The sequence below is a fragment of the Chiloscyllium punctatum genome, chromosome 12 (assembly GCF_047496795.1).
Source record: "Chiloscyllium punctatum isolate Juve2018m chromosome 12, sChiPun1.3, whole genome shotgun sequence".
In the NCBI taxonomy this organism is placed as follows: Eukaryota; Metazoa; Chordata; class Chondrichthyes; order Orectolobiformes; family Hemiscylliidae; genus Chiloscyllium; species Chiloscyllium punctatum.
Genome location: NC_092750.1, coordinates 2,400,761 through 2,426,985, shown reverse-complemented (window position 1 = coordinate 2,426,985; position 26,225 = coordinate 2,400,761). Strand labels below are relative to the sequence as shown.

The window sequence follows — 26,225 nt, the reverse complement described above, 5'->3', positions numbered from 1 at the left end:
ATGAACCTTGTTTACCCCTGGGGTGCCAACTTGTAAATTGCTGGTGTTCCAGGGTTGGTGTCCCTTGCATCACTGGGTAATGATCTTCTCTAATACAGGAAATCTGCACCAGAAGGAATACCTGGAACTCCTGATTTGTTTTTTGTTTCTCTCTCTATCTCCCCTGTCTCTGTTTTTGACTTTCTCTCCAATCAGTCTCTATTTCTCTGCCTTCCTCAGTCTCTCTCTAACTCTCTATAGCCCTTTGTCAGTCTCCCTTTCCATCTCTCCACTGTTTCGCTTCATGCTGTCTTCCTCTCCTCTCTGTGTCTGTCTCCCTAATGTTCCCTTTCCACCCTCCATCCACCCAGAGACACATTTCCCCCCCCACCCCCACTCCACACTCTCACTCTATCCCTCTCTGTCTCTCTCTCTCTCTCTCTCTCTCTCTCTCTCTCTCTCTCTCTCTCTCTCTCTCTCTCTGTTTTAGCTGTCACAGTTTCAGGAGTGGTACAGCTGAGATTCTAGGGAAAGTTTTCCCACTCGAAACACTTCCAAAATTCCCAGAGCGCGATGACAGAGTGAAAGATGATGATCCAGCTGGTGTATTTTGGGTGCTGTGGCAGGCAGCTGCTGGTTAATTGTTTGGTGCTAACCGTTCCCTCTTGTTTCCCTTCTCCTTCAGTCAGCAGAAGATTGGGAGTCAATAATCAGTATTCACACTGTGGGTTTACCCATCAGTCATCGCTGTGGCAATCTCCTACCTCATGGCCAACCTTACAGAGTGGCATTACGTCATACAGAAAGGTTGGTGCCCTGGTAAACTCAGCTATTAGGGCGGTGTGGGTGTTGCAGCAACTGTTATTTACAGAGGGGGGGTCTGTGACTCCTTAGACAGGAAGGATGTGCCTTTGCCAAGGAGTAGGGAATATATATAAAACACAGGATGTTTTAAAAGGTGGAACGACAGTGGGAGTTGTTGGGTGGGTGGGGAGTTAGGAGTGTGCTTACTGAAGCTTTACCCACCATAGGGAGGGAAAGGAGATAGTTCATCCACAGAATTACACAGTACTGGAAGTGAGAGAAAATTGATTATTAACTTGCAAAAACTTGACAAGAAAAATGTTCAGGGTGTGAGGAAATGGAGGGGCATGGCAATAAAATTGTCTCCTTTTCAGCAGTGCGATTATCAGGAAATTTGAGACATTTATCCCTTGGTTCCACTCATTTCAGTTAATATTGAAAATAAACTTTACATCAGATAAGGTCATGTCTATCTGCCCCTATTCAGGAACAAGATCAGCAGATGGGTTAGTGTTATCATCATAAGCTGCCTGCCATAGACTTGACTGTTCATCGCTCTGTTTCATCCACACCAATTTTATTCAAGTTCATGATTGTTTATTGATAACCAGCTGCTCGTTAATAATGAAAGGAAATTTCATAAAATCCTTTTATTAGGCAACAAAAGGATGGAATTTTCCTTAGATTCCCGAGGGCCGTGTCTGACCGACTCCCAGAAGCTCAACAGAGTATTCCATTGTCTATAAAGCAGAGTCTCTTACTGGGACCTGTCATATCGCGTCACATCACAACATTGTTCAAGACACAATTAACAGACCTTAAGCTATTAAAGGTTTAAACAGACATGAGTTCAGAGAATGAAAACTGTATAAATCTTCAGCAAAAATCTGTAAACTTTCACAAGAGACTAACATGGCCCTGATAATAGGGAACTTCGGATTTGTTAGATTATTTGGAATGTTCTAGGAACTGATTGTTTTGTGAATATCCAACTGAGAGTAACACATGTACTGTGCTGACTAGGGATGTCTCATCCTGTCAGTCCGCCCGCCTCACGGAGAGTGAGAGATTTGATTTGATTTGATTTGATTTATTATTTCACATGTACCTAAGTTTTGGTTTACATGCAGTACAGGTAGATTGTAACATACAAGGACATCTAGATCACAGGGTGTTTAGAAAGAACTTGGTATACAAGGTTCAGGCTGCAAAGGAGGTGAACAAAATAAGATCAAGATTATTTGAAGTTAGAGAGGACCATTCATCAGTCGAATAACAGCAAGGAAGAAGCTGTTCTTGAACCTGTTGGTGTGTGTGTGTTTAAACTTCCGGATAGAAGAGATTGGAATAGGTTACAACCGGGGTGGGAGGGGCCTTTGATGATGTTGGCTGCATTTCCATGGCAACGAGAAGCGTAGATTGAGTCCATGGATGGAAGGTTGGCTTGTGTGATGGTCTGGGCTGTGAGCACAACTTTTTGTAGAAACACTCAATAAACTCCAGTATTTTAAAACAAAAGTGGGAAGGTTTCTCAGTTACAGGAAGCAGAAGACCCGATTGGAGTGACTGTAACAAGGTCAGTCAGGTGGACCTCATAGAATCTGAGTTCCCTGATTGGGGCTGTTAATCTGGTCCAATCAGGGAGCCCTGGCTGACAGATATAAATAGGAGTGAAAATAAGCACTACCATTGATAGGTTGTGCTTATTTCGTCATAGTCTAAGAATTAGGGCCACACCATTCAGGAGAGATTTTAGGAAGCATTTCCACACACAAAAGGTGGGAGAGGTTTGGAACTCTCATCCATTACTGGTATTGGATGCTGGATCAGTTGTTAATTTTAAATCTGCAATGGATCCATTTTTGTTCAGCAAAAGTATTAAGGATATGGGCCAAAGGCAGATATATGGAGTTAGGCCACAGATCAGCAATGGTCAAATTAAATGGTGGAACAAGCTTGAGGGGCTGAATAGCCTCCTCCTGTTTCTATGCTCTCTGGGATCTTGTGCTGGACTCGTTCCCCTCTGTGGAATCAACAGATTGGACAGAACTTAATTCAGTTTCACCATTACTTCATTATCTTAGAAAATAATTGTCAGAGCCAGAAACATTGCAGGTAGATCATGCAGTGATGGAAATGTTCATTTAAATACTTTACATTTAAACAGCGGTAGTGTGGGAAAAAAATTTTAAAAACCCAGGTGGTCTAGAATCTCCAAAGATATATATATGTAAACATTGTATTAGCACTACCACTGTTAGGTGATAGTGTGGGGGTTACAAGGGGAAAGTATAAACAGGAGTGTCCGAGGTTCTGTTCTCTCTGAGAGCTGGCTCTGAGGGAGCTGGATCAGTGTCAGGGACTCTCTCTCCATGTGTGAATAAATGACGGGGGTACCAGTTTCTGTGGAGTTATTTCAATGACAATTATATTGTGGGCCTAAAGTTCATTTAAACAGAAACAGACCCTTCAGTCCAACTCGTCCACGCAACCAAATATCCTCGCCTAATCTCGTCCCACTTGCCAGCATCCGGCCCATATCCCTCCAAACCCTCCATACTCTTCCAGATGCCTTTTTAAATGTTGTAATTGCACCAGCATGCACTTCCTCTGGCAGCTCATTCCATCCACTTACCACCTTCTGCATACAAAAGTTGCCCCTTAGGTCTCTTTTATATCTTTCCCCTCTCACCCTAAACCTATGCCCTCTAGTTCTGGACTCCCCCACCCCAGGGAAAAGACTTTGCCTATTTACCCTATCCATGCCCCTCATGATTTTATAAACCTCTATAAGGTCACCCCTCCGCCTCCAACACTCCAGGGAAAATAGTCCCAGTCTATTTAACCTCTCCCTATAGCTCAAACTCTCCAACCCTGGCAACATCCTTATGAATCTTTTCTGAACCCTTTCAAGTTTCACAATATCCTTCCGATAGGAAGGAGACCAGAATTGCATGCAATATTCCAACAGTGGCCTAACCAATGTCCTGTACAGCCATAACATGACCTCCCAACTCCTGTACTCAATACACTGGCCAATAAAGGAAAGCATACCAAATGCCGCCTTCTCTACCCTATCTACCTGCGACTCCACTTTCAAGGAGCTATGAATCTGCACGCCGAGATATCTTTATTCAGCATCACTCCCCAAGACCTTACCATTAAGTGTATAAGTCCTGCCCTGGTTTGCCTTTGCAAAATGCAACACCTCACATTTATCTAAATTAAACTCCATCTGCCACTCCTCCCCCCATTGATTCATCTGATCAAGATTCCATTGGACTCTGGTAACCTTCTTCGCTTTCCACTGTACCTCCAATTTTGGTGTCATCTGCAAATTTGCAACTATACCTCTTATGCTCACATCCAAATCATTTATATAAATAATGAAAAGCAGTGGACCCAACGCCGATCCTTGTGGCACTCCACTGGTCACAGGCCTCCAGTCTGAAATACAACTCTCCACCACCACCCTCTGTCCTCTACCTTTGAGCCAGTTCTGTATCCAAATGGCTAGTTCTCCCTGTATTCCATGAGATCTAAACTTGATAACCAGTCTCCCATAGGGAACCTTGTCGAACACCTTATTGAAATCCATATAGATCATGTCCACCACTCTGCCCTCATCAATTCTGTTCATTACTTCTTCAAAAAGCTCAATCAAGTGAGTTAGATTTCCCACACCCAAAGCGATGTCAACTATCCTTAGTCAGTCCTTGACTTTCCAAATGAATGTAAATCCTGTCCCTCAGATTCCCTCCACCAACTTGCCCATGACCGATGTCAGGCTCACTGGTTTATAGGCCCCTGGCCTTTCCTCACCACCTTTCTTAAATATAATAGAAAACAGCAGACCTTGGATGTGTCATAGAAAACAGCAGTCCTGTGTATATTAGAGAACAGCAGTGACTGTGTAGTTACAGAGAATAGAAGGGCCTGTCTATATTATGGAGAATATTAGTCGCTGCATATATTATAGAAAATAGCACTTCCTGTGAATATTATAGAGAATGGCAGGCCCTGTGTATATTTTAGAGAGTAGCAGCCCCTTTGAATATTAGTCGTACAGTATGTATAGCACCGAAACAGACCCTTCCATCCACTTCTCCATGCTGACCAGATATCCCATATTAATTGAGTCTCAGTCACCAGCATTTGGCCCATATCCCCCTAAATACTTCCTATTCATATACGCATGCAGATGCCTTTTAAATGTTGTAATTGTACCAGCCTCCACCACCTCCTCTGGGAACTTGTCCCATACACGCACCACACTTTATGTGAAAACGATGCCCTCCAGGTCCCTATCCCCTCTCACCCAAAACCAATGCTCCCTAGTTTTGGACTCTCCTACCCTGGGAAAAAGACCTTGGCTATTCACCCTATTCATGCCCTTCACCCCTTATAAACCTCTATAACGTCACCCCTCAGCCTCCGATGCTCCAGGGAAAATAGCCCCAGCTGATTTAGCCTCTACCTTTAGATCAAACCCACCAGCCCTGGCAACATCCTTGAAAATCCTTTCCCAACCCTTTCAAGTTTGGTAACATCTTTCCGATAGCATAGAGGTCAGAACTGAAAACAGTAATGCAAAAGGGAATAGCAAAGCTTGTGTATATTGGAGAGAATAGAAGTCCCTGTGTACATTATGGAGAACAGCAGTCCCTGTGTGTATTATAGAGAATAGCAGCCAGGTATATTATAAGCGATAGCAGTCCCTGTATACATTATAGAGAACGGTGGTCCCTGTGTACGTTATGGAGAACAGCAGTCCCTGAGTATGCTATAGAGAATAGCAGTCCCTGTGTGTATTATAGAGGCTAGCATTTCCTGAGTATATTAAAGAGAACGGCAGTCCCTCTATATGTTATAGAGAACAGCAGTCCCTGAGTATGCTATCGAGAATAGCAGTCCCTGTGTGTGTTATAGACAATATCAGTCCTTAAGTATGTTAAAGAGAACAGCAGTCCCTGTGTACATTATAGAGAACAGCAGTCCCTGTGTGTATTATAGAGAACGGCAGTCCCTGTGTATATTATAGAGAACGGCAGTCCCTGCGTATATTATATAGAATAGCAGTCAATAGACAATAGACATCAGACAATAGGTTCAGGAGTAGGCCATTCTGCCCTTCGAGCCTGCACCACCATTCATTATGATCATGGCTAATCATCCTCAATCACTATCCTGCTCCTACCTTATCCCATAACCCTTGATTCCACTATCCTTAAGAGCTCTATCCAACTCTTTCCCTGTGTATATTATAGAGAACAGCTGTCCCTGTACATATTATAGAGAACAGTAGTCCCTGTGTATATTATAGAGAATAGCTTTCCCTGTGAATATTACAGAGAATAGCAGCCCAGGTGTATTATAAAGGTTAGCAGTCCCTGTGTACATTATAGAGAACAGCAGTCCCTGTGGTGTATTATAGAGAACAGCAGTTCAAGTGTATATTATCGAGAACAGCAGTTCAAGTGTATATTATCGAGAATAGCAGCCTCTGGTATATTATAAAGGTTAGCAGACCCTGGATGTATTATAGAGAACGACAGTCCCTGTGTATATTAGAGAGAACAGCAGCCCGGGTATATTATAGAGGATAGCAGACTCTGGGTATATTGTGAAGAATAACAGACCATTTGTATATTATAGAGAATAGCAGCCCAGGTATATTAGAAAGGATAGCAGACCCTGTGTATATTATAGAGAACAGAATTCAGTGTGTATACTATAGAGATCTTCAGTCCCAGTGTATATTATAGAGAACGGCAGTCCCAATGTAAATTCTATAGATTGGCAGTTCCTGTGTATATTACGGTAGAACAGCAGTCCCTGTGTATATTATCGTGAATAGTAGTCCCTATGCATATTATAATGAACAGCAATCCCTGTGTGTGTTATAGAGTATAGCAGGCCCTGTGTATATTATAGAGAATAGCCGTCACTGTGCGTATTATAATGAACCGCAGTCCCTGTGTACACTGTAGAGAACAGCAGTCCCTGTGTATATTATAGAGACCGCCATCTTGTGTATATTATAGAGAACAGCGGCCCCGTGTACATTACGGAGAATAGCCATCCCTATTTATATTATAGAGAACAGCAGTCCCTGTGTATATTATAGAGATCAGAAATCCCTGAGCATATTATAGAGAACTGCAGTCCCTATGTATATTATAGGGAATGGCTGTCCCTATGTATATTATAGAGAATAGCAGTCCCTGTGTGTACAGAACAGCCGTCCGTATGTACATTACAGAGAATAGCAGCCCCAGTGTATATTATAGAGAATGGCAGTCCCTGTGTATATTACGAAGAACAGCAGTCCCTGTGTATATTATTGAGAACAGCAGTTCCTGTGTGTATTATAGAGAATAACCATCCCTGTGTATATTATAGAGAACAGCAGTCCCTGTGTATGTTATAGAAAACAGCAGTCTCTGTGTACATTATAGTGAACAGCAGTCCCTGTGTACATTATGGAGCACAGCAGTGCCTGTGTGTATTATAGAGAATAGCAGTCCCTGTGTATATTACAGAGAATAGCCATCCCTGTTTATATTGTCGAGAATAGCCGTCCCTGTGTATATTGTAGAGAACAGCAGTCCCTGTGTGTATTATAGAGAACAACAGTCCCTGTGTATATTACAGATAACAGCAGTCCCTGTGTATATTATAGAGAATAGCAGTCCCTGTGTATATTATAGAGAACAGCAGTCCCTGTGTATATTATAGAGAACAGCAGTCCCTGTGTGTATTATAGAGAACAACAGTCCCTGTGTATATTACAGATAACAGCAGTCCCTGTGTATATTATAGAGAATAGCAGTCCCTGTGTATATTATAGAGAACAGCAGTCCCTGTGTGTATTGTGGAGAATAGCAGTCCCTGTGTATAATATATAAATCTGCAGTCCCTGTGTATATGTTATGGAGAATAGCCATCCCTGTGTATTTTATGGAGAACAGCAGTCTTTGTTTATATTATGGAGAATAGCAGACTGGGAGGGTACATTTTGCTGCTTATTTGGTTCCATCCAGTAACTAATGTCACTGAAGACATGTTCCTAATAAAAACAGGATGATTGTCAACCTGAATATCTTTCCAATACTAGGCGTTGGCAGTTAGATTGGGAGTATATGCTTAATACAGTGACCCTCAGGGTGTTTTCCTTGGCAACAGTCTGGTGACCTGTTGAAGATTAAGTTTGCTGTTGAACAGAAGGAAGTGTTTGTTTTGTCTGCTCCATCTCTTGTTGCAATAAGAAAGAAATTGATGAAGCTGTAATGGTTAAGAATTGCATCCTCTGTGTAATGAACCCTGGGTACGTTTTTCTGAAATATTTTTGAGGCGGAATTGAATATGTATCGGAGCTCCGTGCACAAAAATCGAAGCTGCCACCAATGCAGTGTTGGCAGTTTGCTGCTGTGTCTGGGCTATCTACCTTCAGATAGACATCCTATGGCTGTATTTTGGAGAAGAGTTGGAAGCTCTTCTGTTGCTTGGCCAGTATTTAACCCCCAGGAGACAGTGAGGTCTGCAGGTGCAGAAGATCAGAGTTGAGAGTGTGTTGCTGGAAAAACACAGCAGATCAGGCAGCATCTGAGGAGCAGAAGAATCGACGTTTCGGGCCTGATGAAGGGATCCAGCCCGAGACATTGATTCTCCTGCTCCTCGGAAGCTGCCTGACCTGCTGTGCTTTTCCAGCAACACACACTCAATCCAGTATTTAACCCCAGTCAGCATCATTAAAGACATGATCTCATTATTATCGTTTTGCTGTTTGGGGTACCCTCCTGTGTGCTAATTGGTTCTCCCATTCCTTCATTACAACAGTGACTGCACTCACAAGCATTTCACTAAAGGTGTGCAAACACATTGTGATAGACACCACAGAAATGTAAGGCAGAGCAGAGAAGGTTCATGAGGTTGCTACTGGGTATGGAGGGACTGTTTAATGTGGAGAGGTTGAATAGATTAGGCCTGTACTCATTGGAATATGGAAGGTTCAGAGTTGACTGAATTAGAATATGCAAGATTCTCAGGGGGCTTGAGAGGGGAGATGTGAGAGGTTTATTTACCCTTGTGGGAGAGTCTAGGGCCAGAGAGAATCATCTCAGGGTAAGGTATCACCCATTGAAGACAGAGATGGAGAGGAATTCCTTCCCTCAGAGGGGAGCGAATCTGTGGAGCTCTTTAGCACAGGGAGCTATCGGGGCTGGGATAGTCGGCTTTTTAACTTGTAAGGGAATCAAGGGTATAAGGAAAAGGCAGGAAAGAGAGGTTGAAGATTATCAGATGGGCTGAATGGCCTACTTCTGCTTCTATGTTTAATGGTCTTTTGGTCCAAGTGTTTTATTTCTGTCTCTCATTGGTATTCAGTAACTTCCTACATGTGTATCTTTGCTCTATTACACGTCACTATCCCTTTCCATGAACATTCTCTTCTTTCCTCCAGGTATGTTATGGTTTCAACTCCCTTTTGCTTTGAGCCTAACATCCGTTATGAGATCAGCATCAGGTACCAGCGGCTCCGAGCTCCCCAGTGGAACACAAACAGTTACCTCTTGGTGGATTCTGTAAGTATTTAAAGAACATGTGTCTTTCTCCTCTGCTGAGTATGATGCCATCATCCCTTAGATCATTCTGGGCGTTGACTTCTCTACATAGTAAGGGCGCAAAATGCAAAAACCAGTCGTCAATGCCAGAAATCAGAAAGCAATTTTACAAATGTTGAGATTATCCCGCAGAGCAATCAGAAACTGAATTCAGATAATGATTTACCATCAATTGTTCCCTTAGATCCTCATCTTCACATAGAACCTGTCCTGTCATTTTGCTCACTCTTCAGTATCCTTTAGTATCCCACTCTGACTAATCCACTCATAGCAACACAGGCCACTCAGCCCTTTCAGCCTGTTCTTAAAGTCAATAACATTCTGGCAGCTCTATGTTTGGTCTCGGCTCCAGTTTCCTGTCTATTCCCCATAACCCTTGACTAGCTCTTCTGTCAAACATCGATCTAACCCAGCCTTGAATAGATTCAGTGTCTCCACTGCTTCCCCTACAAAGTCCCACTGAGTCTAATCCCACTCTCCAACACACTCCATGACTCTTTAATTTCGGAACTATTACTGTACCTCAGAAGAGTGACTGCTTGGAAGTTGGTGACGTTAGCTCAATGGCATAACGCACTCACTTTTGAATTAGGAGGATATCGGTTTTGACTGCACTCCAGACACTGGGAGACACAATCAGAATAATCACTCCCAGCACAGATCTGAAAGAGTGCTGCACTTTAGGAGCTGCATTTTGGGTGAACTGTTACAGCACTTTCAGTTGGTTTTAAAAAACTTCAGTCTTTGAAGAAGAGACAGAGGAATTCTCCCTCATTTCCTGGGGCCAATATTTATCCTTCCATCAACATCACTGTAACAGATTACTTGGTAACTATTTGCTATGTACAGGACCTTGCTGTGCATACATTAGTTGCTATGCACCCGCATTATAACAGCAAGTATACTTCAGAAAGGACTGCAGGTCATTGGCTGTAAAGATCAGGTTGTGTGCTGCTCTGAAAGTACCAATTTGTTTTAAATGTTCGTTTTGCTGCAAGAATGCTGTGATATCTTTACAAATGATGTCCTATTGGTCACCAACAAACTTTCTTTAAATGTCTAACCAGAGAAAGTAACTGAAAATTAATTATAATTAGAGTCGGAGAGACAGTCAGACTCATTCAGCACAGAAACAAGCCCTTCAGCCCATTAAGTCTATGCTGACCAACAAACACTAAACTACACTGATCCCATTTACCCATACTTGCTCCATAGCCTACTGTGCCCTGCCATTGTAAATGCTCATCCAGATGCTCCTTAAATGCTGTGGGAGTACCTGCCCCCACCACCCTCTCAGGCAGCACGGTACATATTTCTACCACCCTCTGGATAAAAAATCTTTTCCTCAGGTTTCCTCTGAACTACTTGGGAGTTCCTCACCTTTAACTTATCCCCTCAGGTCTTAGATAAATCTGCCGTGGAGAAAAGATTCTCACAATCTACTCTGTCTGTGCCTCTCATAATTGTATAAACCTCAGTCAGATCCCCCTCAGCCTCCTCTGCTCCAGGGAAAATAATCCCAGCCCACCCTGTAACTGAGACCTTCCATCCCAGGCAACATCCTGGTGAATCTCCAGTGTAATTGTGTCTTTCTGATCGTGTGGGGACCAGAGCTGCACACAGTATTCCATCTGTATCCTCACTAATGTTTTATAAAGTTGGAGCAAAACCTCCTCGTTCCTATATTCCCTGTCCCGGCTACTGAAGGCAATTATCCTGTATGCATCTCCCTGTGCTGACACCTTCAGGGATCTATGGACTTGTACACCAAGCTGCCCTTGTTCCTCAGTACTCCCTAGAGATTTACTATTGTGTAAATCCTTCTCTTATTAAACCTCTTAAAATACATAATCTCATATTTATCAGGATTAAATTCCATTTGCCATTGCTCTGCCCAGTTTACCAGTTGGGCAATATCAGACGGGTTGGCTGAGACCATCATCCTCACTGTCAACATCCCTCACTGATTATCATGTCATCTACAAACTTTCTAATGATACCTTTCACATTATCATGTGCTTGAAGATATGAAAGAAACTCAGTGTTTTGTTCATTCACGGGGGGTAAATGTATCTGTCTCTCTGACTCCCAGACTCGATCCTAAAGATTCCTCTTTTCCCACAGTTGGTTCTATTGCCCAAGTATTCCGAGCTGCCAGGCTTCGCTGGCATGGATCCGGTTGCAGTACATCACCGTGAGGAAATGGTTCGGTACATGTGCCTGGACTCCTTTATGATGGCCAGCATGCCAATGTTGGCCGAGATGTGTGTCAGGCTGATTTGCAGCATCTCCGCTATCATGCACGATGGTGCTCTGCGTAAGTGTGGCAACTTTGAATGGAAATCACCGTGTGGGACCCTCCCCTGGGAATGTGTCACCCGGTTATCTGAGCTATGTCAGGGAAAAGCCTCCCCTCTGCCCAAAATGGCACAGACGTGTATTCTGTTTGGCTGCTGCTGTACCCTCCCCCTTTCCTCACCTTTACCCGCTGCTCAGATACACTTTAGTGTAATATTCTAATATTTTACTCTCCTGCAGTGGAGGTCCCCAGTGGAACTCTGTGTACAGAGAGGTCCTCCCCTTTATCATTGGGGTCTGGGGAGGACAGTGCTATAGATTGGGCCAATTCACTGGGCCATGGGTAGTTTAGGGCAACATTTTCACTTATTCCATTTTTACATTGAGTGCATTCACTCACAGCCCGTGTCTTGTATTCTTAAAGGTGCTGGTTTCAGTTTTTGGTTGCTCTTCAGTCCCCAAACTCCCAATCTGTGGGCAGCCCATGCTAGGTGTTGGGGAAATGGGCGAGCAGGGAAGCTTCAGGCAGGCCGAACGGTCTCCTCAATGACCTGCCCCTGGGCCTGGTCAATGTGGCCATTGACAGGTGTGGGCGGAAGTCCGAGTACCTGACTGTGTGCCCCTCCTCCGCGGTTATGACAGTGCTCCGTTGTTCATCGAGAGGGAGTTCACCGGCTCAATAAGGACTTTTAGAGACCAGTGGGCACTGCAGGGGCTGGACACCAATGTCTGCCCAGGTAATGCGATTTTGATGTGATTGTTATAGGTTTGTGTTCTAATTTTGCCTGTTTCTATTGGTTGTTAAATTTTGTTTCTGTACAGTGCCCCAACAGGGGAAATTGAACTTCATTCATGTTCTTTTTAAAAGTGTAGAAAGAAGGTGACTTTTGGCATGGTGATAGTATCCCTATCTCTGAATCAGGAGGCCTGAGTTCAAACCTATCCTTCTCTAGAAGTGTATAATAGTGTCTCTGAACAGTTTGATTAAAAATGTCGCGAAAGAAGGCAAATGGTCAATGGCGAGGCCATCCAGAGTCCCCTGACCATGGTACTCAGTTCCAGGAAGCCCAGGGGATCACCAGGGTGAGCGTCCCAATGTACTGACCCCTCTCCGTCTGGAATTTGACATTGCCCCCGGATGCTGAAGCGTCCCTCTAGATCGTGCTGCCCACAATCTGGGGCACCTTGAGGAAATTGCCCTTTGACACAGCACTGAGGGGTTCCCTGTCTGGACTGCTGCTGCACCTTCCCCACGCCCTCCCCCTCGCCTCCCCCTCGCCCACCGCTCGAATACCTCCCAGTCGCAGAGATCCTCAGGTGGGAGGGAAGGAAGTTCCCTACAAGGAGATCCTCCCTTATTCTATCAGGGATCTGGAGTGGACAGTGTTGCACGTGACAGCCCTATGCAATAAACATGGCACTGGGCTCACTGGTGTGTTTTGTGGTTTGCAGGAATCTGTCTCTCATGTTTATTGTGAGTGAGTGCATTAGCCCCAGGGTCCTGGTCTACAGTGAGAGATTAAATATCTCCTAATGGGCCTCCTTGAGTGTCTGCTCCAGAGTTTGGTCGAAATGGCCACTAAACTGATAAAAAAACATATCGATAGGAGCAGGAATAGGCCATTTGAGCTTTGACTGATCATCAAACGCAGTACCCCAACTCCAGCCTCCCCCGTATCCCTGATCCCTTTAGGCACGAGAGCTATGCCTACCTCCTTCTTGAAAACACACAATGTTTTGGTGTAACCACCTTCTGTGGCAGAGAATTGCACGGGCTCTCCACTCCCTGGATTATGAAGACATCTCTCCTCATTTCAGCCCTAAAAGATTTCCCCTTACCCTTGCACTGTGATCCCTGGTTCCGGACTCCCCACCATCAGAAGCATACTTCCTAACCTGCTCAATCCTGTTAGAATGTTACGGGTTTCTATGAGCCCCCATTCCCGCCCCACAACCTCCGCACCACCACCACCACCACCACCACCATTCTGAGGCTGTAGAAGGGGGTTGTAGGCCTCAGCCAGCTGGCCCTGTTCCATGGTTTGGGGTGCCCCAGAGATGGAGCACACAGAGTCCACTGGCCCAGTAGAGACCTTTAGGGCCTGGTGGGCCCCACAACAGGAGGTTGGGGCACATCGTCACCCTGGTAATGAGATTCAGATTTACTTCACCAAGAGGCTGCCTGATGTTTATATAAAATAAATAAAGGAAGATTGGGGCTGCACACCAAGCACCAGCTTGGGAGCCCACCACCTGACTTTTCAGATTTACATCTGGCTCTTCAATTAGAATTAACTTCTATATGTAGTCTGAGTCTCCCTTCCTCACTCTGTAGTTGTTACAATAGAAACAGTAGGCCATTCAGCCCCTCAAGCCTGTTTTGCCATTCAATGAGATCATGGTTGATCTGTGGCCTAATTCCATACAGCTACCTTTGCTTAATAAACTTCTCAAATTTAAAATTAACAGCTGATCCAGCATCCACTGCTGCTTGTGGAAGAGAGTTCCAAACCTCTCCCACCCTTTATTAGATTAGATTAGATTAGATTACTTACAGTGTGGAAACAGGCCCTTCGGCCCAACAAGTCCACACCGCCCCGCCGAAGCGTAACCCACCCATACCCCTACATCTACATCTACATCTACCCCTTACCTAACACTACGGGCAATTTAGCACGGCCAATTCACCTGACCTGCACATCTTTGGAATGTGGGAGGAAACCGGAGTACCCGGAGGAAACCCACGCAGTCACGGGGAGAACGTGCAAACTCCACACAGTCAGTCGCCTGAGCCGGGAATTGAACCCGGGTCTCAGGCGCTGTGAGGCAGCAGTGCTAACCACTGTGCCACCGTATGTGTAGATGTGCTCCCAAACAACTCCCCGAACAGTCTCTGGGAAAACTCTCTGAATCGAGAAGAATCTCCCAGTGGAAATATACCTTTATAAATTGGAGCTCTGCCCAGTGACAAATACACAAGAGGACTGAGGAGGGTGGTCAAGGTGATTGAAGATGGAGCTCACCAGCAGGAAAGGGCATTGAGCTGGGCATGGTGGATAGTGTGGGGAGTGGGAGGGAACAGGATTGTGGGATGTTGTTCCTAGTTAGAGGGTGACATTGATGACATGTAGGTGCAGTAGCTCAATGAGAATTCCAGACTCCTGATTAATGATGCAGACACAGTTCAAATGTCACCAATGCAGGTGAGAGGATTATGGAGTCAGAGATGTACAGCTCAGAAACAGACCCTTCGGTCCAACTCATCCATGCCGACCAAATATTCTAAATTAATCTAGGCCCATTTGCCAGCATTTGGCCCATATCCCTCCAAACCCTTCCTATTCATTTATCCATCCAAATGCCTTTTAAATGCTGTAATTGTCCCAGCCTCCACCACTTCCTCTGGCAGCTCATTCCACACACGCACCACCCTCTGCATGGAAAATTGCTCCAGGACTCTTTTGTATCTTTCCCCTTTCACCTTAAACCTATGCCCTCTAGTTTTGGACTCCCCTACCCCAGGAAAAAGACCTTGTCTATTTACCCTATCCATGCTCCTCAGGATTGTATGAACTTTTATAAGGCCACCCCTCAGCCTCCAATGCTCCAGGGAAAACAGCCCCAGTCTATGAAATAAGTTAAGAAGGGTCTTATGGAATAGTGGTAGTGGCCTTGCCTCTGAGCCAGGAGACCTGGGTTAAATTCCCCATCTCCTGCAGAGGTGTGTAGTAACATCTCTGAACTGGTGGATTAGAAAATATCTAAAAGAAAAAGGTAGTCACTGTACTCTTACCAGACCATCAGGCTGCTTTCTAGAGAGAGGTGGTTGGACCTGAGTATCACCACGCCTCAGGCAAGAGGACAGGTTGAGAACATAGAACATAGAAAAGTACAGCACAGAACACACCCTTTGGCCCAAGATGTTGTGCCGAGGTTTAATCCTAACATAAAATATAGTAACTTAACCTACACACCCCTCAACTCACTGCTCTCCATGTGCATGTCCAGCAGTCGCTTAACTGTCCCCAGTGACTCTGCTTCCACCACCACCGCTGGCAACACATTCCATGCATTCACCACTCTCTGCGTAAAGAACCTACCTCTGACATCTCCTCTATACCTTCCTCCTAATATCTTCAAACTATGACCCCTCGTACCAGTCAATCCCGCCCTGGGGAAAAGTCTCTGGCTATTGACTCTATCTATTCCTCTCATTATCTTGTATACCTCAAGTCCTTCATGATAACCTTGATAATATCTAAGTCTAAAATATGTAAATCTGCAATAAATAGCTAATGTCAATAAAATTGACCATGGGATGACTGGATTGTTGTAAAACTCCACCTGCTCCTTCAAAGAGGACAATCTCCTGACCCTCTCAAGTCTGGGTTGCACATGACTCCAGTATCACAGCAATGGGGTTACATTAGAAACAGCTAACTCTCCCTCTCAGTTCAATTGAAGGCACAGGTCACTAGCACCTTCTCAAAGACTGAGAAATAAATGAGAATGCGGAGATCCTGCCGGGCAGAATCAGCTTTCCTTGTTCTAGAATGTTCCTGGGACTGGGCATCGAGCGAACATTGACGTTGATCTGGTCTCTGATTTGCAGCTTGTCAGTGTGATCCACAGGGATCCATCAGTTCTGTCTGTGAGAAGATGGGAGGCCAGTGTGAATGCAGGAACAACGTGATAGGTCGACAATGTGACCAGTGTGCTCCCGGCTACTATGGCTTTGGACCCTATGGCTGTTCTCGTAAGTTTCAATTTTTGTGTGTCACACTTCGGGGTGTTTCTCTTATGTTAAAGGTGCTACATAAATGCAAGCTGTTATCAGTCAGACAGAAAATCTTTGAGTAGAGGTCAGGCAGACTGGAATCTCCATACCACAAAGCCAGAATTCATGGTGATGATATCAGCTTCATTGACTGGGATAAAGTGATACAGGAGAGAATGTTATCCCAGTCTTGGAAATGGTTAATGGGGTGGATATGATGACAATGGAAGTACAGTATTTCAACAGAACTGTGAGCACAAACAGGAAAATGAGTAACAATCCGCAGAATGTCACTTCAAATCAATGCTACTTGAGAATTTAAATCGAGTTTAAAAGATGTCACAACAGAAATCTGGTCTCAGTAAATGTGGGCGGCACGGTGGCACAGTGGTTAGCACTGCTGCCTCACAGCGCCTGAGACCCGGGTTCAATTCCCGCCTCAGGCGACTGACTGTGTGGAGTTTGCACGTTCTCCCCGTGTCTGCGTGGGTTTCCTCCGGGTGCTCCGGTTTCCTCCCACAGTCCAAAGATGTGCAGGCCAGGTGAATTGGCCATGCTAAATTGCCCATAGTGTTAGGTAAGGGGTAGATGTAGGGGTATGGGTGGGTTGCGCTTCGGCGGGGCGGTGTGGACTTGTTGGGCCGAAAGGCCTGTTTCCACACTGTAAGTAATCTAATCTAATCTGTCAGCTTGTTCTCAAACCCCCATTTGGTACAATAATGTCCCAGTGGAGAAGGAAGGAAATGTGCAGTCCCTAGCCAGGCTGCTTCAAAACGTGACTCCAATCCCCACTCCAGCACAATTCTCTCTGACTGACTTTGAAAGCAAACACCAGCTCCAGGATCAGTGGCTCAAAATATGGCTCTGCACCACTCACCAGCAGAGAGAATAGAATCCCTACAGTGTGGAAACAGGCCCTTCGGCCCAACAACTCCACACCGACCCTCTATAGAGTATCCCACCCAGACCCATTCCCCTACCCTATTACTCTACATTATCCCCAGACTAGTGCACCTAACCTACACATCCCTGAACACTATGGGTAATTTCCCACAGCCAGTTCATCTGAGCTGCACGTCGTTGGATTGTGGGAGCAAACCCACACAGACACGGGGAGAATGTGCAAATGGCACACAGACATTTGCCCGAGGTTGGAATCGAACCTGGATCCCTGGCACCATGAGGCAGCAGTGCTAACCACTGAGCCACCATACTGCCCACAGGGGAGGAATTGCCAGGGAACTCCACACATCAGGAAATGTATAAACACACTGTGTTAAAATCGGCAGCTTCAAGTGAAAATACACAGGGCTATGGGAGGGATTAAATGGGTGGGGAGAGCCAGTGATAGCTGAGAGTGTACACAGGCGATAGGACAAATTGGCATTTTAAAAAGTGTAATATAACTCTTCTGTGCTATTTGATCCAAACTTGCACATTAAAGAGGTAGCAGATTTAAAACAGAGATGAGGAGGAATTGCGTCTCTCAAAGGGTCATGAATCTGTGGAATTCAATCCCCCAGAATCCGGTGGATGCTGGGACATTGAGTAAATGTAAGGAGAAGATAGACAGATTTGTGAAGAGTAATGGAGAGTGGGCAGGGAGGTGGCGTTGAGGTGGAGATCAGATCAGCCATGATCATATTGAACAGTAAAGCAGGCTCAAGGGGCTGAATGGTCTCCTGTTCCTAGATTTTATGTTCTTATGTCATGATTATGCATTTATGAGCAATGGCAGAGAGTTGGAGTCGTTGGAATAGTCTGTTGTGAAGGTTTACTGACCTGTCCTCCTCCTCTCCCACAGCATGTGACTGCAACCCTGAAGGCTCAGTGCACAGCATGTGTGACCAAATGACTGGTCAGTGTCACTGCCGGGCAGGGGCAAGGGGTCGCCAGTGTGACCAGTGTTACCCACAACTCTGGGGCTTTCCAACCTGCCAACCCTGCCACTGCAATGGGCACTCAGAGGACTGTGACTCCCAAACTGGGGCATGCCTGAACTGTCGGGATAATACATCTGGACATCATTGCCAAAGGTGAGTCCCTGCCATGTGGGTCAGCCAGAGAGTTACACCTCACTGTTGGTTTCCAAATGATAGGAGCAGGTACAACACGCCAGGCCCTGGAGATTTACTTTTTTCAGATTCGATCACAACCCGTTTCTGTGGCTGTGCGTGAGGCAGATGGTGAACCCCTTGTTTGTCTCAGATGAGAAGTGATGTTACAGTTTTGTTGCATACACCATTCTGATGCAGACTGCACACAGACAAGGGCACACCAATCACCAGGTTCCATATTCACATGGAAACACAGAAACTAGGAACAGCAGGAGGCCATTCGGCCCTTTGGGTCTGCTTCACCATTCAATGTGATTGTGGCTGATCATCCAATTCAGTCCCCTGTTATTGCTTTCTCCCCATAACATTTAGACCTTTTTTGTCCATTAAATACCTGGAGAACAGACACTGTGCAATGAAACACCAGCCTGGTTTATGATCAGACATTGCATTTCCAAAAATACCCCTTGCAGAATGAAATTCAGATAACAGCTCCTTTCAGTAAAACCCACATCACTTACAAGGATCTGACCTTTATCATATTACTGTTTGTGGAACCTTGCTGTGCACAGCATAGCTGCCCCCTGTTCTAGAAACCTCTGTAAGACCAGGTGAGGAGGTCTCAGTGACTACATACCACAGTCTGAGGATCATCAGCTGAGTCTCAAAAGGAATAGAAAGACCTTGCATTTATATAGCACCGATCAGAGCCTCAAAACATCCCAAAGTGTTTCACAGCTTCTGCAGTGTAGTCACTGTTGTTGGGCGGAAACAGAGCAACCAATTGATACTCAGCAAGATCCCACAAACAGCGATGTGATAATGAACCAAATAATCTCTTTCTTTAGTGCTGTTGGTCAAGATTGAGGCATTGACCCAGGACACTGAGGAGAACTCACCAGCTGAAAGCAAAATCCTGCAGATGCTGGACATCTGAATTTAAAATGCTGGAGCAAGTCAGCAGGTCTGGCAGCATTTGTGAAGAGAGAAACAGAGTTAACATTTTGAGTCCAATGTTTCTGTTTCTGTCTCCCTCAGACACTGCCAGACCCACTGTGTTTCTCCAGCTCTTGCTGCTTTAATTTCAGTACTCACCAACTCAGTCAGATCTTTCCCATCCACCTGAGAGAGCAAACAGGGTCTGAACACGACACAGACCTCTCCATGTTAATGCACGTTGTTGTGTTACCTCTGTGGCTGATCCCCGCCTCAGGCGACTGACTGTGTGGAGTTTGCACATTCTCCCAGTGTCTGTGTGGGTTTCCTCCGGGTGCTCCAGTTTCCTCCCACAATCCAAAAATGTGCAGGTCAGGTGAATTGGCGAGGCTAAATTGCCCATAATGTAAGGTGAAAGGGTAAATGTAGGGGAATGGGTCTGGGTGATTTGCGCTTCGGTGTGTCGGTGTGGACTTATTGGGCTAAAGGGCCTGTTTCCACACTGTAAGTAATCTAATCTAAAAAAACTACAGGTTTTGATAGCAATTCTTAACACATAAACCACACAGTTTTTGATTTCATAACGTAGAATGTGTGAAATAACTGCATGGAGGTGGGTATCCCATCACCACGTTACCCTTTGTTTACATGTGCATAGTACATGGTTTCTGACCAGCCAGCTCAGAGCCAGTCCCTAGCCTGAAAAGACTTTCTGATACTCCTGTTTCTCTCTGTCAGCCAAAGCTCCCTGGCTGGGCCAGGTTAACAATCCCAATCCGGGATCTCGGAGCCAATAAGATCCACCTGGCCCTGCCTCCAGTCACTACAGAGTGTACAGCAAATAACCAAAGCAAACAGGTTAATACAGGCAAATTCTGAACGCATTAAAGGAGCTGCAGAAGTTCTCAGCTACACTGTGGAGGGAATCCTTTTAAACAACTGAAAAGTAACGTGGAGTTTGAATTCACTTGTTCCCTGGTGTTTATAGCACTTGTATTTTATTGCTGACAGTTTTTATTTCTTACAGATGTTCTGAGGGTTACTACGGAAACCCGGTTCTGGGCTTTGGAGAGCAGTGCAGACCCTGCCCGTGTCCCCATTACCCAGGGAGTGACCATTACCATGGATTGTCCTGTCACGCAGACCTTGTTTCTGATCAGATTGTGTGTTACTGTAAAACAGGATACACAGGTAAAGCCAACGCTCAGTTCTGCTGGATATTTGTAAAGTCACTATACACCTACTCCCTCATTAGACAGGGTCACCTTGCCTCAGGTGAGGGAAGAGGTTGAGAAGGAGAATCCTTCAAAGTAACTTTAGGAATTGAACCCACACTGATGGCATCACTCTGTATTACAAACCAGCTGTACACCCACCTGAGCTAACTCAGCCTTTAATCGGTTCTATATCCCCCAAGGCATTGAAAGGTGATTGTGAAAGACCAAAGGTCCAATCACACAGAGATCTCTCAGAGCCAGTTGTGATGGTCTGAAGCATGCAGCCCTGCAAAGATCCTGGTGGTGGAAGCAGCTTTAGGAATAACACTCAGAAGAGAGTTGGAGCAATATTGAATGCAAAATGCAAGGTTATGGGGAAAGAGTAGAAGTAGTGGGGCAAAGCATTGTGGGTCAACCCACAGTCGGTGGGCTGCAGCGGTTCAAGAAGGCAGCTCACCCCCACCTTCTCAAGGGGCAACTAGGGATGGGTAATAAATACTGGGCCCAGCCAGCAATGCCAGAAACGACCAAATAAGAATCTGGATAGGATTTTCAAGGAGCCAGCTCAGATACAATGGGCCAAATTATTGTTTTTGTGATGTATGAGTGTTGACCCCAGTTCTCATCTCAACACCTCCCCTTTCCTCCTTCACCTCTCAACCCTCAACTCTCAACCTTCACCTTTTGACCTTTGCCCCTCAACCCTGAACTCTCAAATTAGGCCTTAAACACTAGCTCCAGGATCAGTGGCTCAAAATGTGGCTCTGCACCACTCACCGGCAGAGAGAATAGAATCCTAGAATCCCTACAGTGTGGAAACAGGCCCTTTGGCTCAACAAGTCCACACCGATCCTTCAAAGAGTATCCCACCCAGACCCAGTCCCCTACCCTATTGCTCTACATTATCCCCAGATCATTGCACCTAATCTACACATCCCTGAGCACGATGGGTAATTTAGCATGACCTGTTCACCGAAGCTAATCAATGATGTGTAAAGTGACACAGTGCCGGTGTAACTGTTTTTATATTCTATTCCTCTAGTTGTAAAACCAGGTATCCCATACCCATTTTATTTCTAATCAACGTATCACCTTGTCCCTTAACCTTTTAGAACGTGTTCATTAATACCAAGTTCACTGCTCCTCTGTGGCCCTTGCAGTTTGTTGTGTACATTAATGGACCCAGACATGAACGTGGAAGGCAGGATCAGTGAGTTTGCAGATCACATGATAATAAGTGATATGGTTAGTCACAACCAGGATAACATTTAACAACAGGATGATGTAGCGGATCACATCGGCTGAACAGTGGCAACTGGAATTTAATCCTGAAAAGTGTGAACATAGAACATTACAGCACAGTAGAGGCTCTTCAGCCCTCGATGTTGTGCCGACCTGTGGAACCAATCTGAAGCCCATCTATCCTACACTATTCCATTCTCGCCCGTATGTTTATCCAATGACCATTTAAATGCCCTTAAAGTTGGTGAGTCTACTACTGTTGCAGGTAGTGCGTTCCACGCCCCTACAACTCTGAGTAAAGAAACAACCTCTGACATCTGTCCTGTACCTATCACCCCTCAATTTAAAGCTATGCCCCCTTGTGCTAGCCATCACCATCTGAGGAAAAAGGCTTTCCCTGTCCACCCTACCTAACCCTCTGATTATCTTATATGTCGCAATTAAGTCACCTTCTCTCGAATAAAAACAGTCTCAAGTTCCTCAGCCTTTCCTCATAAGACCTTCCCTCCATACCAAGCAACATCCTGGTAAATCTCCTCTAAACCCTTGCCAAAGCTTCCACATCCTTCCTATAATGCGGTGACCAGAACTGTACGCAATACTCCAAGTGTGGCCGTACCAGAGTTTTGTACAACTGCAGATGACCTCATGGTTCCAAGACACTCTCCCTCTACCAATAAAAGCTAACACACCGTATGCCTTCTTAAAAATCCTATCAACCTGGGTGGCAACTTTCAGGGATCTGTGTACGTGAACACCGAGATCTCTCTGCTCATCCACACTACCAAGAATCTTACCATTAGCCCAGTACTCTGCATTCCTGCTACTCCTTCTAAAGTGAATCACCTCACACTCTTCCACATAAACATTCAATTTGCCACCTCTCAGCCCAGCTCTGCAGCTTATCTATGTCCCTCTATAACCTGCAACATTCTTCTGCACTGTCCACAACTCCACCCACTTTAGTGTCATCCGCTAATTTACTAACCCATCCTTCTACACCCTCATCCAGGACATTTATTAAAATGACAAACAGCAGTGGCCCCAAAACAGATCCTTGCAATCCCCGACTAGTAACTGAGCTCCAGGATGAACATTTCCCCTCAATCACCACCCTCTATCTTCTTTCAGCTAGCCAATTTCTGATCCAAACCGCTAAATCACCCTCAATCCCATGTCTCCGTATTTTGTCCAAGAACCTCCCATGGGGAACCTTATCAAATGCCTTACTGAAATCCATATACAACACACAAACTGTATTACCCTCATCCACCTGTTTAGTCACCTTCTCAAAGAACTCAGTAAGGTTAGTGAGGCACAACCTACTCTTCACAAAACCATGTTGATTATCCCTGATCAACTTATTCTTTTCTACATGATTATAAATCCTATCTCTTATAACCTTTTCCAAAACTTTACCCACAACTGTAGCAAGGCTCAATGTCTATAATTACCAGGGTTGTCTCTATTCTTCTTGAACAAGGGAACAACATTTGCTATCCTCCAGTCTTCTGGCACTACTCCTGTTGACAATGACGACATAAAGATCAAAGCCAAAGGCTCGGCAATCTCCTCCCTGGCTTCCCAGAGAATTCTCAGATAAATCCCATCTGGTCCAGGAGATTTATCTATTTTCACACTTTCCAGAATTGCTAACACCTCCTCCTTGTGAGCCTCAACCCCATCTCGTCTGGTAGCCTGTATCTCAGTATTCTCCTCAACTACATTGTCTTTTGCCTGTGTGAATACTGACAAAAAACATTCAATTAGCGCTTCCCCAGTCTCCACTGACTCCATGCACAACTTCCCACTACTGTCCTTGATTGGCCCAAATCATAGTCTAGTCGTTCTTTTATTCCTGATATACCTATAGAAAGCTTTAGGATTTTAGTTGATCCTATCCGCCAACGACTTCTCATGTCTCCTCCTGGCAATGAAGTGATGCATTTTGGGAGGACTAACAAGGCCAGGGAGTTCACATAGAATGGTAGGACCATATGAAATATTGAGGATCAGAGGAACCTTGCTGAACACGTCCATAGACTCTTAAAGGAGCAGGACAGGTGGATGTGATGATTAAGAAGGCAGATGGGATACTTGCCTTTATTAGTCAAGGCAGTGATACAAGAATAAAGAATTTAACAGTTGTTAGACCACAGCTGGAATACAATGTGCAGTTCTGGGTGTCAAACTATAGGAGGGATGTGATTGCACTGGAGGGTGTGTGGAAGGGATTCTCCAGGGTGTTGTCTTGGCTGGAGTGAGTCAGCTGTGAACAGAGACTGGAAATGCTGGGGTTGTTTTCCTTCAAACCGAGAAGGCTGCTGAGGGGCAGGTCTCATTGACATGTACAAAGTGCTGAGGGACATAGACAGGGTCCCCTGAATAGAGGGATCAATAACCAGTTTGCAAAGATTTAAGGAAAGGGGCAGGAGGTTTACAAGGGATTTAAGGAAATATGTTTTTCACCCAGAGGTTGATGGATATCTGAAACTCACTGCCTGAAAGGTTGGTAGAGGTATGAATCACACAATGTTTAAGAACTGTTTAGATGAACATGTGAAATCTCATTGCAGACAGGGCTACGGGCCAAGTGCTGGGAAATGGGATTAGAATAGAATTGTTGGCAGTGCTGAACACGATGGGCCGAAGGGCCTGTTTCCATGTTGTAAAACTCTCTAATTACACGTAGACCTTACACAGCCGTGCTATGTCTAGTAAAACTATCTTCCCGTACAAATATCCTGAAACTGCAGCACTTCCCACCTCTCTGTGCTGATTCCATGTCAACCTGAAGCCTATAACAGTCCTCACCATTACCTCATACTTTGTAAAAGTTTATGCAAACTTCATAATGCTACTCCCTATAGCTCACTGTCTGAAGACTGAACACTGACTGAGGATATTCAATGTTTTGGTGGAATGCAATAAGTGGGAATGTTGCAGTGTTTGACTGAACTTGCGCTGAATAGCCTTGTTCAGCTCTAACTATCTTGTGATTTACTACTTTTAAAAAACACATGGCTGCTGAAGCTTTTCTGGGGCAGTCTGGAAGCTGCAGCTTTATAATTCACTGCATCTTGCCTTCCTTTTTGGACTTTGAGGATATAATGGGAGATCTAGCTCACTCTAGTGGTATTCAATGGTATGAGAAATGTTCCTGTACTGATTGATAACAGTGTGACCCACTAATTGTACTCCCGTGGTCACTCGGCATCTGATCTACTGTTGGTTTTCAAAATCCCACGGAAAAATAAATAAAATGTTCCTTGCCAAACATTGGAAGCAGTTCAGAGACGAAGGTGCCTTATGATGAAAGGTGAGACAGGCCAGGCCTGTATCATCTGAAATTTAGAACAGTCAGAGGTGACTTCATTGAAATAGAAAGATTCTGAGGGGAGTTGACCAGGTGGATGTGGAAAAGATGGTTCCTCATGTGGCAGAATCTAGAACTAGGGGGCAGAGTTTAAACATAAAGGGGGCACCCATTTAACACAGGGATTAGATTAGATTAGATTCCCTACAGTGTGGAAACAGGCTCTTCGGCCCAACAAGTCCACACTGACCCTCCGAAGAGTAACCCACCCGGACCAATTTCCCTCTGACTAATGCACCTAACACTAGGGCCAATTTAGCATGGCCAATTCACCTGACCTGCACATCTTTGGACTGTGGGAGGAAACCCACACAGACACGGGGAGAATGTGCAAACTCCACACAGACAGTCGCGCGAGGCTGGAATCGAACCTGGGTCCCTGGTGCTGTGAGGCAGCAGTGCTAACCACTGAGCCACCGTGCCGCCAGATGAAGGAAAGTGTATTTCTCTCAGAGGGCTGAGAGTATTTGGAATTCCCTTCTTCATTAAGTGGATACAGAATCTTTAAATATTTAAAGGCAGAGGGAGATAGATTCCTGATGACCAATGGGATGAAAGATTCTTTGGGAATATGCAGGAATGTAGAATTGATGTTAAAATTAGATCAGCCGTGATCTTATTGAACAGGGGGGCAGGCCAAGAGGCCTCCTCTTGTTCATTTTTTTGTGGTTGGAAACTGACTCTGGAGGGCTATGCTCAGGGACAGTTAGGGGGCTGGAGGTTTGGAAGGATCATTCGGAGGAGTCTGAGTGAGGGGCTGCAGTGCGTCCTGTAGATGGTCCACACTGCTGCTACCGAGGGTCAGTGGTGGTGGGAGTCAATGTTGGGTCACAGTCTCTCTTGCTGTTGGTTCATTTCTTGTTGTGACATTGATTTGTGATAAATGAAGAGCATTCTTTGATTTTTTTTTCCCCCAAA

The 26,225-nt window shown here is 45.1% G+C and overlaps 1 protein-coding gene across 5 annotated transcripts in view; it reads left to right on the top strand.

Moving 5' to 3' along the window:
* lamb2l (laminin, beta 2-like) overlaps nucleotides 1–26,225 on the top strand; it is a 178,829-nt gene that overhangs the window by 102,582 nt on the left and 50,022 nt on the right. For all 5 annotated transcript variants that reach the window (XM_072581753.1, XM_072581750.1, XM_072581752.1 and 2 more), the window contains 6 exons: nucleotides 665–786; nucleotides 9,245–9,365; nucleotides 11,529–11,721; nucleotides 16,315–16,458; nucleotides 18,284–18,515; nucleotides 20,500–20,663. In XM_072581753.1, coding sequence (XP_072437854.1) covers nucleotides 665–786; nucleotides 9,245–9,365; nucleotides 11,529–11,721; nucleotides 16,315–16,458; nucleotides 18,284–18,515; nucleotides 20,500–20,663 — 976 coding nt within the window. The remainder of the gene's footprint in view (nucleotides 1–664; nucleotides 787–9,244; nucleotides 9,366–11,528; nucleotides 11,722–16,314; nucleotides 16,459–18,283; nucleotides 18,516–20,499; nucleotides 20,664–26,225) is intronic.